An 11,931-nucleotide genomic window follows, 5' to 3' on the forward strand; every position below is an offset into this window, starting at 1 on the left:
GCACTGTTATTATGGTAACCATCAGATAAAATGGGGTTTGTTGGATGAAACAAACGTGAAATGCTCCCCAGGACTCTGTGACACAAAGGTTTGCCATCAACTGCTAAATGGCATTGGCCAGTCAAGAACATTGTTGCATGTGTATTTTGTTTCAGATATTGAGCAGAAACCAATTAGAGCCTTTTTTTTATATTTGCATTCAGATTGCAAACCTATGTGTTGCAGGGCTAAAAACTGCCTCGGATTGAAAGATGGCATCCTGAAGTAATAAAACGTGTTTTTAAAAGCTCCATAAAATCTGATTTGTCAAGACTTGAAAAATAGAAATTAATATTCACAGTTGATTTGCATGGGAATAAGTCGATGACGACTCTACACTCCCAATTACAAGTAGGAGGCTCTGTTTTTTACTTCGTGAACCAGACTTGACTCTTTAAAGGTCAAGTCCACCAAAGAAAATGTTCATTTGAATAAATAGAGAAAAATCAAACTAGCATAACGCTTAAAATTTCATCAAAATCGGATGTAAAATAAGAAAGTTATTGCATTTGAAAGTTTCTCTTATTTTTCACAAAACAGAGATATGCACAAGTCGGTGTCATGCAAATGATGAGTCTATGTCCATCACTCACTATTTCTTTTGTTCTTTATTGTTTGATTTATACATTATTTCATTTTTTACAGATTTGACAATAAGAACCAAGTTGACTGAACCATATAGTATTAAATAATGCTAATTCCACATGTTCAAGAGGAATTAATCATTGTTTCAATAGCCTGACAATGAGGAGAAAATTAGAATATTTCATACTTCATATAATAAAATACAAAAGAAACAGTGAGTGGATGATGTCATCAGTTTCCTCATTTGCATACCAACCATGATGTGCATATAACTGTTTTGTGAAATTAAGTGAAACTTTAAAATGTCATAACTTATTTTACATCCAATTTTGATGAAATTTTCAGTGTTATGCTGGTTGGATTTTTCTTGATTTGTTCAGGTGGACTATTTGTTGGGGTGGACTTGTCCTTTAATACATCTCGAGTTGTGTGCCCCGCAAAACTGATTGTGTTATAGGTCCTTGTGTCCAATTGACTCACAAACATTGTTTCTTCAACTATCATGATAGAAGCATGCATAGAAGGTGGAGAAACAGGGGAGGGTAGAGAGAGGGGATAGAGAGATGAGGCCGCTCCTAGGTGAGGGAGGGAGGTAGGGAGAGCGAGAGGGAGAGAGCAAACAAATACCAACAAAGCAAAACGTGAGTTTACAAACTGGAGTAAACTCATGAAGACCATATACGTCTCGTGACATATCAAAGTGGATGCCATATGCTTTTACACATGGACTTCCAAAATGGACCCTGAACAAGTCATAATCCTCAATCAGATATCTAACCAAATATTTTGTCATGTCTTTTTTTAATCCTAAAATGCCTGAAATATATCACTGTCATGATAGGGTAGAAAACTGTTTTTCTTGATTTTGGCCTTGTCACTATATGACGTTACATTCCTCGCTGTGATAACCCTCTTTTATATACATGCTTTTGTGTACTTTCACAGTGTCCACATTGAAATGGCAGTGCCAGTCCTCCCCAAAGCCTCATTGATTTAATATTCACATCTAAGTTATACACATGCCCCGTTATTTCACTAAAATGATGCCCTTGTTGTGGCTCATTCTGGTAAAATCTGCCCCCCGCAAAAAAAAGAGAAAGCCAGTGGAAGATATATTTTTTTCATTTATAATTAAATCGTAGACTATTAAATTGAAATTGAATTGGATTGATTGAATCGAAAAAAATCAAGTAGGGTGGAAAAACGGTACTATCATCTAGTAAATAATTAATTCGGTGCCCCGCGGTGTGGGGCCTTCACTGACCCCCTTCAATTTTTTTCTTTTTAATTGCTGGCGCGGCGCTGAAGTAAATTCGCCAATACCATTCACGATAACATTCGTGATTTCGATTCGGCTGCGCTGATATTAAAGGAAAGTACGAAAGAAAAGGATACAAAATGGGGACACCTCTAAAAACATACGGGAAGAAGCCCGATGTCTTCCATTTTGAAGAAGGAGGAGAGCAATATATGATTGGTTCTGAAGTAAGTAAAATTCGTTTTATTGATATTTTGCCTCAAATTAGTGGTAGGAAAAGACACACTCGCTGACATGACACAGTCAGTCTGTGCAGTGTGTGGCACGTCGCGGAACGCATCCCCTGCCCGGCGTCAGCCCAAAGCCAAAGGCCAAATCCTTTGTTCGCTGTGCGCTGAATTCCTGCGGCTGCGCTGCCTTTTTTTGTGGGGGGGGGGGGGGGGGGGAGGGGACTTTCATATACATGCCCACTCTACCAAAAGCAAAAAAAAATAAATTATGTGATCTTGAACTAGAAGATATTAAAAATTAAAAATTAGGGCCAAATTGTGGTTTCGGGAACCACTCGTCGATTATTTTATTTGTTCGCGTGCACTTTAAGTTCTAACATTAACATTAATTATTTAAAGTTAAAGTTAAACGTTAGTCAGCAGAGTCGAGGTGGATTACGTTAGGGTTTATTACATGCCACCGCACACAGAAAAATCAAGCCATAGATGATAAGAAGTCGTGTGTTGTGGACACCAGACAGTAGAGGCGCACAGCCAATATTGGAGACTGTCTCCAATGTGGGAGATTATCTCCAATATCAGAGACTTTTGTAAAGAATTTGGGTAGGCCCCCCCTATCCAATTTCAGAGACAGTCTCCAGTTTTGGAGACCAATTTCCTTTGTTTACATTTGCTGCAAAAGGATTACCTTGGCGGCAAATAAAAATGTGCTAAGGAGATTCCTCATGAAAAATTGCCCCTTTTCACCGTCTACTTTAAAAATTCACCGTCTACTTTTGTTTTGATAAGGATTTTCGTTGTCAATCACACACAAAACAAATGGGCTTCTGACCTCAGTGAGACAAAATTTTGGATGGAAAAAATCATGCTATTGTTGGTGTTGTTTCTTTTGTCCTTTTGCAAAGCAAAGGTGGTGCTGCACCATCCCGAGTTTGCTCAATCTCGAGATTTTAGCCCGATCGGCCCACTTCGCGATTAATCTCGAGATTCAAGAAACCCCGTCTGCACCATCGCAAGACAGCGATTCCTGCTCGAGCGAGGCAACAAACCCGATATTTCGAGCATGCGCACTTTCGGATCTTGGAGTTTCAACGGCCCGCGCTTTTGAATAACTTCCCGCGATATGCAAGCAATGTACTCCTTTCACTAGCACTTTCGCCGAATTCGACCGGTGTTATGCAACAATCCTCTCAGCCCAGCGAGTGAAGAAGTGATGTATTCTTCGTTAAATATGAGTAGGAGACAACGACAGAGAGAGAGAGAGAGGGAGAGAAGGAGGAAAGAAATGCTATTTGCTCACATTTTGCGAAGGAATAAGACAACACTGCTGTCAGTGTTGTTATTGAATATGACCATCGTCGATGAGCGCCTCCCCCTTCGGTCTGGTCTCTCCCAAAATCCATTCACTGGTGGGACACCATCGTTGCTTATTAGGCAATTGATGAACGCTATTCGCATGTATAAAGTTGACTTTCGCACGTGTTTATGTTTTGACCAAGGCGGAAGTGGAACGCGAATTGCATTATGGACTGACGTCATGAATAAATTACCCTGAGTCCAATCTCGAGTGCGTCTGCACCGACGAATTAGCGGGATAATTCGTAAAATAGCGCGCTATTTTGCAAATAAACCCGAGTTGACTTGGGATTGCAATCTCGAGATTAATCCTACGAACTAGCGCGATAATTGCGTCTCCACCGCCAACTATCTCGAGATTTTTCAGATCGGGATAATTTGCCGGATCAGAAATAGCGCGCTAATTTGAAAACTCGGGATGGTGCAGACGGCCCTTATGTCTCCAATGTGGGAGATTGTCTCCCCTATTGGAGAGAGTCTCCCATATTGGCCGTGCGCCTCTACTGCCAGAAGTGGGATCGCAGCACGCGCGACCCACTACTAGTTAGAAATCCACTGCCAAACGCGGTTCATGGTGGGAGGTTAGTATATTAACCTCGCAATACGTGTGAGTGACGTTAGAGAACCGATGCGTGTGACCGAATAAAGACACTGCTGTGTTCCCTATTTCACGAAATTATGCCAGGGATTGCCAGATTTAGGATGGAAAAGTTGTATGTGGCTTTAGATCTAGATCTATAGTCGGAGTCTAGACCTCTAATTATATTCTGAATTCTGTCAAATTTTCGTGCATGATCAAGTAGGCCTAGGCTAGGCTAGAGTATATTAGTGGATCATATATTTACTACCAATCACTGTTTATAGTCATACTATTATAGATCTACAGTACATTCAATCATATTTCTTGAAATTTATCAAACTTCCACCATAGATCTACACAAATAGATCTACCTACAAAAAATAAATTACCGAGATAAGTTTTCTTTTTACGATCAACTTTCGATCGCACCCCTCTCCGCATGTGAAATTCACTTGAAAATGGTATCATAATTCATTACCCAAGGTGTGTTTTCTGTGGGAAAAGCTAAGTATGATAATTCTCAAAATCACTGATCAGCTATTTTGAGCATATGTAGTTCAGAGAGAAAAAAAAAACCCCTCTATTTTCATCACTTTTGGCTTTGGAATGATGTTGCAAAGTTTTTTGAAATTATTTTCTGATGTCTCAATATATGTATGCATGTTGAGTAATACAAGGCCAGCCGCTGTTGGTACTGTTTCTCCTGAAACTAACTGAACAGTAGAATTTTAATGTGTGCATGCCATGGCAACTATTTTAGGGGTGTAGGCATGTCTTTGCTTTAAAAGAAATTGTGTCGGGTCTCGTGAGGGGGGGATGGGACTTGTGGACACTGGACACCATACTAGTACACATAATTTTAATAAATTTTGAACAAAACTGAGAATGCGAAAGCTCATATACAGGACATTTCTTTTTTATTTGAAATGAGCTGCTCTGCAAATAAAAAATACAGAAAAAAGAGAAATTAGCTTTAAAGCTGAACTCATCACACCCCTGCAAATTCACTACAGTATCCATGTCAAGGTTTGTGAGATCTGGTCCATATCTTCAGTCATGGTTGGTCAAAGGCTTTAGTGAAAAGTTGACTTAAAACTATCTGTCTGACATTGACATACTATCTATTTCAGGTTGGTAATTACCTAAGGCTTTTCAGAGGATCATTGTACAAAAAATACCCATCACTATGGAGGAAAATGGCAAGCATGGAGGAGAGAAAAATGATTGTCGAACAGGGAGAAAGTGAGTATAATATTATTTCTTTGTTACATGTAGTTTGTTTCTTATTTGAAATCTACCAATCGTCAGTATTCTGTATTTAAAAATGAAAGCAAATAAAAATATTTTATTTCCAAAATATGCAATGACTCCTTGAAACACTTACATGTAGTGAGAGCTGTGATAAAAAATAATCAGACACGTAAAATGATAATGATATTCCCAAAGTTCTTATTTATGTAGGAACTTGACCTCAGTATAAAGTGTGTTTTAGTGACTACACTGTTCATTGGATACCTGCAGTCATATGAAAGTCTCTAGAAATACAAGATCAAGCAGATTCAAAAAATTTTGATGATCATTTTAAAGAATGTTTTATTGTGCTAGCTGAAGATGACTGATGATTGACACCCCAATGAATGTTGCTTTCTTGTAGGATTTGGCCAACATGGACTTGCTACAAATGTGACCCTGCTGAGAGCAAGGGAAGTTGAAGAAATCCTTGAAGGCAACGAAGAGAAATACAGGTCCGTATCCATCACCACAGACAGTGCAGTGGCAAGGGATCCTAAACCCAAACGCAGTCGTGATTGGGTACCTGCCATTCCTAACAGCTCACACCATCTAGATGCAGTACCGTGCTCCACTCCCATATCAAGGACCAAGATAGGACCAAAGAAACAGAGGACATTCCCAATGTGGTAAGGCCTTGTCCACTTTTTATAAAAAAAATTGTTAAAAAAGGAATATCTTGTTTGTCTGTCATAATTTTGCCCATCTCATATGCATCTCATTTGATATACTAATAAGGTTAAAAAAACAAATTGAAATTTATTTCATATTTGATCAGATCTGATCAGGGTTGTGTTTCATAAGGCTGTTTGTAAGTTACAACTTTACAGAGGCCTGGGGAGCATTTCATGATAGGACTTGTCGGACGTTTTATCCGACAAGTCCTGTTTTATCCGACAGTTACCATAGTAACAGTACCTTTCAGCCAATCAACATCAGAGAAAGATGTCAGATCTGACAACTTGTCGGACAAAAATCTTGATGAAACGCTCCCCTGGGGAGTGTTTCATCAACATTTTCATCCGACAAGTTGTCAGATCTGACATCTTTCTCTGATGTTGATTGGCTGAAAGGTACTGTTACTATGGTAACTGTCGGATAAAACAGGACTTGTCGGATAAAACGTCCGACAAGTCCTTTCATGAAACGCTCCCCTGGTGACCCTAACCTTTTTAGTGTGCTGAATTATATTCATAATGCTTTGCGTTCCCATGAGATAAAGGTGAAATCCAGCCCAAAAGATAAAATGCTCATCTTTAACAAGTATTATAGCGCAATTTGTTATTTCTAAAGTTTTTATAAGAATTATACAAAAATCTATTCTCATTCCACGGAAAGTATTGGTGATTTGATTTAGCACAAGAAGGAGTCATCTGTTACAAGTATGTGTAGAATCATGCATAACTTTACAGCCTTGTGAAATTTACCCCAGGTGATGATAAGGACAATGAGATAATAATAAACAGTTTTTATATAGTGCAAATCAAAAGGTGCTTAATAGCAAAAGAAAAAAAAATTGGTAAATTCACTTAGTTGAAATAGGTACTCTTTGATTACATGTAAGTTTTAAATATGTCTTATGTATCAATTGTTTAAAGGGAATTAGAAAGGGTGTCCCATTAAACTGGGGAGGTTTGAGCAAATGAACGTTCACGATATGTTTTTATTTATTCATAATGGAATGAATTGATGAATTCTCATGAATGTATTTTATCATTGTTTTCTTAGTTATGATGATCATGATCCTGCTATTATCCATGACAATGCTACTCAACCTGATGTCCTTGTTCCTATAAGACTTGATATGGAGATAGATGGACAGAAGCTTAGAGACACATTCACATGGAATAAAAATGGTCAGTATGCAAGAGAAACTGTCCATTCACAATCATTTCTTTTATCATGCAAGTGTTGCTTTTCAGTGTATCCCTCCACTTAATATTGTCTTTGTCTTCATTTTATACGTTAATCTAGTATTATCTATCTTGCAGTGTTTTATACTTACAAATATGTTTATGCCTTTGTGAATAGGATATGAATCAATCAAATCAAATCAATTAATCAAAGCAATAGTTATAAACTATACCTTGCACAAAATGCTCCATAAATAATGATTTCTAAAGTGCCACAAAGTAGACTGACTTACTGCCTTTTTCAAACAATGGATTTCTCTTCCTCAGGAACCTATGAGCTGCTTGTTGATCATATCATGTATTGAAATATACCACCCAACAATCTAAATTGGTATCAAGATTGGTATTTTCTGATTACCAAACTGGTTTAACGATAATGTAGATTGGAATTATTATCAAAAAATCTTGATCAAGCACAATGTATTTACACTGTTGTACATGAATAAGAGTATGGAAAAAATAATGTTTTGAATTAGACATTTTTCCAAAGCCATGTCCTGCCCCCAAAAGTTAAGCATACAAAAATTAACTTTATGGTATCTATGTAACTTTGTGCTTTTTTTTTTATAGAACAACTCATAACCCCTGAGATGTTTGCTGAAATACTCTGCGATGACCTTGACTTGCCACCTACGACCTTCATACAACCCATCTCTCAGGCAATCAAGACCCAGATAGAGGCTTATCCTACAGATACAAGTATACTAGATGCACATGATCAGAGAGTCATTCTAAAGGTTGGTGCATGGTCAGATAGCCACTTTCTTAATACTTTACAATCTGACACTAATATTTTCTCTGGGGGCCATGTCACTGATGACCCTTTCTTGTGCTAATAAGAATATAAGATATCCCAAGGTTTACCTGTTTAATCATAAAGGGAGTGCAGTTTTTATTACCATAATCATATTTGGAAAACAAAACAAATTTTCCTTTCTGGATGCTTGCTAACAAGAATTTTAATCTGCAAAGATGGGATTTCAACCTTAGCTCTTGGGAATCAAAATGATTTAGAATCTGATTTGTTGAGTTGTGAAAGTTACTCACAGCTTTATTAAACACCACTCTGTCATTAATCGCTCCCATTGAAGTCAAATATGAAAATTAGCCTGAAACCTATCACTAATCTCTATTTTCTATTCTGAATTTTCTAACCAAATGCATACTGTAAAAGAGGATTGATTAAAATGTTGAACTCATAAAAATGAATATAATGGGGAAAGGGGGGACATAATGAATACATTTGCTATTTGACATAAATGGTTTCTCTTTCTAAAACAGACAACTCTTTTGTTTCAATAACATAAGTTATTATATCAAGTACTAGAACATTTTGAAAGGTATTCAATACTACTTTGTATCCCAGGAGAACTATGTTTAGGGGGGAAATCAAGAACATCAATGTTAAAATCACAAACATTCCTTCTGATCATCTTCTTCGTAGTGAATTTCTTTTGAGTGAAGATGTGAAATAATTTTTTCTATTGATAAATTCCAGCATTAGTCAACCTTCAAATAATAGGCTATAATAGTGACCAATAAAGTCAAAGAAAATTTTCAGACGAGATTGTCCAAAGCTTCTTCTAAGTCCAATTCTCCTAGGTTTAACAGATTTCAGAGGTCCAAAGAGATTTAGATTTTGGTAGAGGTACCTGCATTAGCATATGTTGTTTCTCATTTCTTATAACAGCTGAACATACATGTTGGAAACATCTCCTTGGTGGACCAGTTTGAATGGGACATGGCAGAAAAAGACAACAGTCCGGAGGAGTTTGCTCTCAAATTGTGTGCTGATCTTGGTTTAGGTGGGGAGTTTGTGACCTCCATTGCATACAGTATCAGAGGACAACTAAGCTGGCATCAACGAACCTATGCTTTCAGGTATTTGTACAGAGTCATACTTTCAGGGAACATATTCTCCCCTCCCCTCCTATTTGGAAAAAAATGGCTGAGAGATAGCTTTTCTGCTTAAAACCTCACTCAATTAATTGCATAAACAATGATTTTATGAGAAAGAATAAAGGTCAATTGATCACCATATCATCATAGATCTTGTTCATTTTTACATTAACCTGACTTGATATCTGGTTTTCTTTCCTTGAAACCCTCACTGATTTATGTTTGTGTTTTTGTTTCTGTCAGTGAATCACCACTGCCTACAGTAGAGATATCTGTACGTAACCAAGAAGAAGCAGACAGTTGGTGTCCTTTCCTAGAAACCTTATTTGATTTATATTGGAGTTTTTGTCTCTTACTGAATCACCGTTGCCAACAGTAGAGATATCTACGTAATCAAGGCGTAGTTGATAGCTTGTGTCCATTCCCAGAAACCCTCACTGATTTATGTTTGTGTTTTTGTTTTTGTCAGTGAATCACCGTTGCCTACAGTAGAGATATCTGTACGTAATCAAGGAGAAGCAGACAGTTGGTGTCCTTTCCTAGAAACTCTTATTTGATTTATATTTGACTTTTTGTCTCTTATTTAATCACCGTTGCCAACAGTAGAGATATCTACGTAATCAAGGCATAGTTGATAGCTTGTGTCCATTCCCAGAAACCCTCACTGATTTATGTTTGTGTTTTTGTTTCTGTCAGTGAATCACCTTTGCCTACAGTAGAGATATCTGTACGTAATCAAGGAGAAGCAGACAGTTGGTGTCCTTTCCTAGAAACCCTCACTGATGCAGAGATGGAGAAGAAGATAAGGGATCAAGATAGAAACACCAGGTCAGTTGATCATTTTGACTTTCTTTTTTTTCATATCTTGTTGCTCGTCGAACCAAATTTGGGCTATTTTTTCCAACGTGTTCAATGATATGAAGATTTGGTACCCTATATAAATGGACTTGCTATTGTTATTATATATTAATTTACTTGTTCATTTATTCCTTTAAGTTTTTTCTTCAGTTATTGATGTTTCCTTTTTATTCAATGAGTTTTTAAATTTTTCTTAGTCCCACATCACTGAAATTGTACTATCGCACATTGCCATTGTTACTGGATATGGAAACAAAGCCTTATCATCTTAATAACATGTGGTCAATGTTCTTATATTTTCAGTTGTCATACTCATGCATATAGCAACATCTCTTGCTAAATAAGCATGTCTTACAAGTTGTGTCACAAATTTAAAGCTCCCTAGTTAGATTATTCAAGCTTTTATATCCCTTTCATCTTTTATACCTTACAGGAGAATTCGTCGTCTTGCCAATACTGCTCCAGCTTGGTAGGAAAGACCCGAAAGCATCACAATAAAGCACCAACCAACTCTTACCAACAAGTGGGGTCCAGATCTGCATACCGTATTCATATCAAAGGCAATTTGGAACACAGTAAAATGGAGTTTAACATTACACATGTGAGGACCTGTGATCATTGGATAGATAAGACATTCTCCATTTTTTTGCAAACATTGTTGTTGCAATGCACAAAATAAAAAAGTTCCTATTAGAGGTTGATTAATAAGCAATCCCTTGCATTTTACCAGTATGATATAATATTCCCCTTATTAAAATATAATATTGTGAAAGCTCATAAATAAATTTTCAAATAGCAATTGCATTTTTCAAAATTATACTAGACATTTTGAAATACAGCTTTAGCTTTTTGTATACCCGTCTATGACATGAAGAACAGAGAACGCTAAATGAATTTGATATTACATAAATGGAATTCAAATGTTGGATTTATTTTTAGCTAATAATAATAATAATAGTAATTGGTATATACAGTGATTTTTGCCGATGACACAGGGAATTCTTTTTTACACCAAAGTACAAGGGCCCATTTCACATTGTAGACTTACAATTATGGTTACTTTGCCATTATTGTAACTTCCATGGAAAGCTTGATTGTGATTAACTGTCGAGTCCTGTTACTGCGGTAGTTGCCTTGATGAGTTACCATAGTTTCAACTCTATATGAAACAGGCCCCAGATCATTGTTAGCAGATGTGTTGCCAAGAAGTCTAGGAATGTTCTGGGAAAGGGGAAGGAGTCAGCAAAGGCCTTAAATATTTGAATTTTCTAACAAGGGTAAAAGGAACACCTTTTAAATGCACCACCATAGAATAATGTCAGGCAAGGGATACATTTGTAATGATTAACATCTATCTCTGTTATATGTATTCCACATATTGCCTAATGGGGAAAGAAGTTACATGTACAGTATACCACATCAAGCAGGTATATGAGTTTGTTTGGTAATATGATAATAGCAGCAAATTGTTATTCACTCTTCATGAAATTTCAGAGTGTGTAATGAATATCACAAGGGCATTTGATCCTATCAATCAGTAACATTTTTATGAAAAATCAAAGATGCAGGTATTTTGTTTGATATGAGGGTGCTTACGAACTCGTCGATACTCAAGCTTACTTTAAAATAATCTTTGATTATATTTTGTGGTATTAGCTTCACAGTTTTGGGATCTCTTGATTTTGGCACCAAACTAGTTCATTTCTTATAGTTATAACTACAAGATTGGATATGTTGCTTCAGATGATGACTGAACAAACCTCTAGATTTATGTTACATGGAATGCGATGTGTATTTGTTTTGTCTGTATCATGTAAAATGTAAATATATGTAACATTTTGTAATAAATCAATTAAACTCATTAGTTGGTTAACTTTTGTTTTTATACACACAAACTTGTGACATCACAATGGTTTTGTTTTA

General features: G+C 36.7%; 1 protein-coding gene across 3 annotated transcripts; it reads left to right on the forward strand.

The window, feature by feature from the left end:
• The first annotated feature begins 1,944 nt into the window (after positions 1-1,944).
• On the forward strand, positions 1,945-11,869 carry LOC129254650 (SWI/SNF-related matrix-associated actin-dependent regulator of chromatin subfamily B member 1-like). 3 transcript variants are annotated; one of them, XM_054893152.2, is made up of 8 exons: positions 1,946-2,109; positions 5,179-5,290; positions 5,703-5,967; positions 7,067-7,194; positions 7,822-7,988; positions 8,942-9,132; positions 9,847-9,978; positions 10,442-11,869. In XM_054893152.2, exons 1-8 carry the CDS (start codon positions 2,023-2,025, stop codon positions 10,479-10,481), a joined length of 1,122 nt encoding a protein of 373 aa, XP_054749127.1. In that variant the 5' UTR covers positions 1,946-2,022; the 3' UTR covers positions 10,482-11,869. The 3 variants fall into 3 exon arrangements, with proteins under 3 accessions (XP_063967913.1, XP_054749128.2, XP_054749127.1); XM_064111843.1 differs by lacking the exons at positions 9,847-9,978; positions 10,442-11,869 and adding an exon at positions 9,620-9,755 and having other exon boundaries at positions 1,945-2,109; XM_054893153.2 differs by lacking the exons at positions 9,847-9,978; positions 10,442-11,869 and adding an exon at positions 9,394-9,544 and having other exon boundaries at positions 1,945-2,109.
• Positions 11,870-11,931: the final 62 nt, after the last annotated feature.

Source organism: Lytechinus pictus, chromosome 2, assembly GCF_037042905.1.
Source record: "Lytechinus pictus isolate F3 Inbred chromosome 2, Lp3.0, whole genome shotgun sequence".
In the NCBI taxonomy this organism is placed as follows: domain Eukaryota; kingdom Metazoa; phylum Echinodermata; class Echinoidea; order Temnopleuroida; family Toxopneustidae; genus Lytechinus; species Lytechinus pictus.

Coding starts and splice junctions, on each gene's coding strand:
- LOC129254650 (XM_054893152.2), top strand. CDS start 2,023: ATGGGGACACCTCTAAAAACATACGGGAAGAAGCCCGATGTCTTCCAT. Junction 5,291..5,702: donor GATTGTCGAACAGGGAGAAA/GTGAGTATAATA, acceptor GCTTTCTTGTAG/GATTTGGCCAACATGGACTT. Junction 9,133..9,846: donor CAACGAACCTATGCTTTCAG/GTATTTGTACAG, acceptor TGTTTCTGTCAG/TGAATCACCTTTGCCTACAG.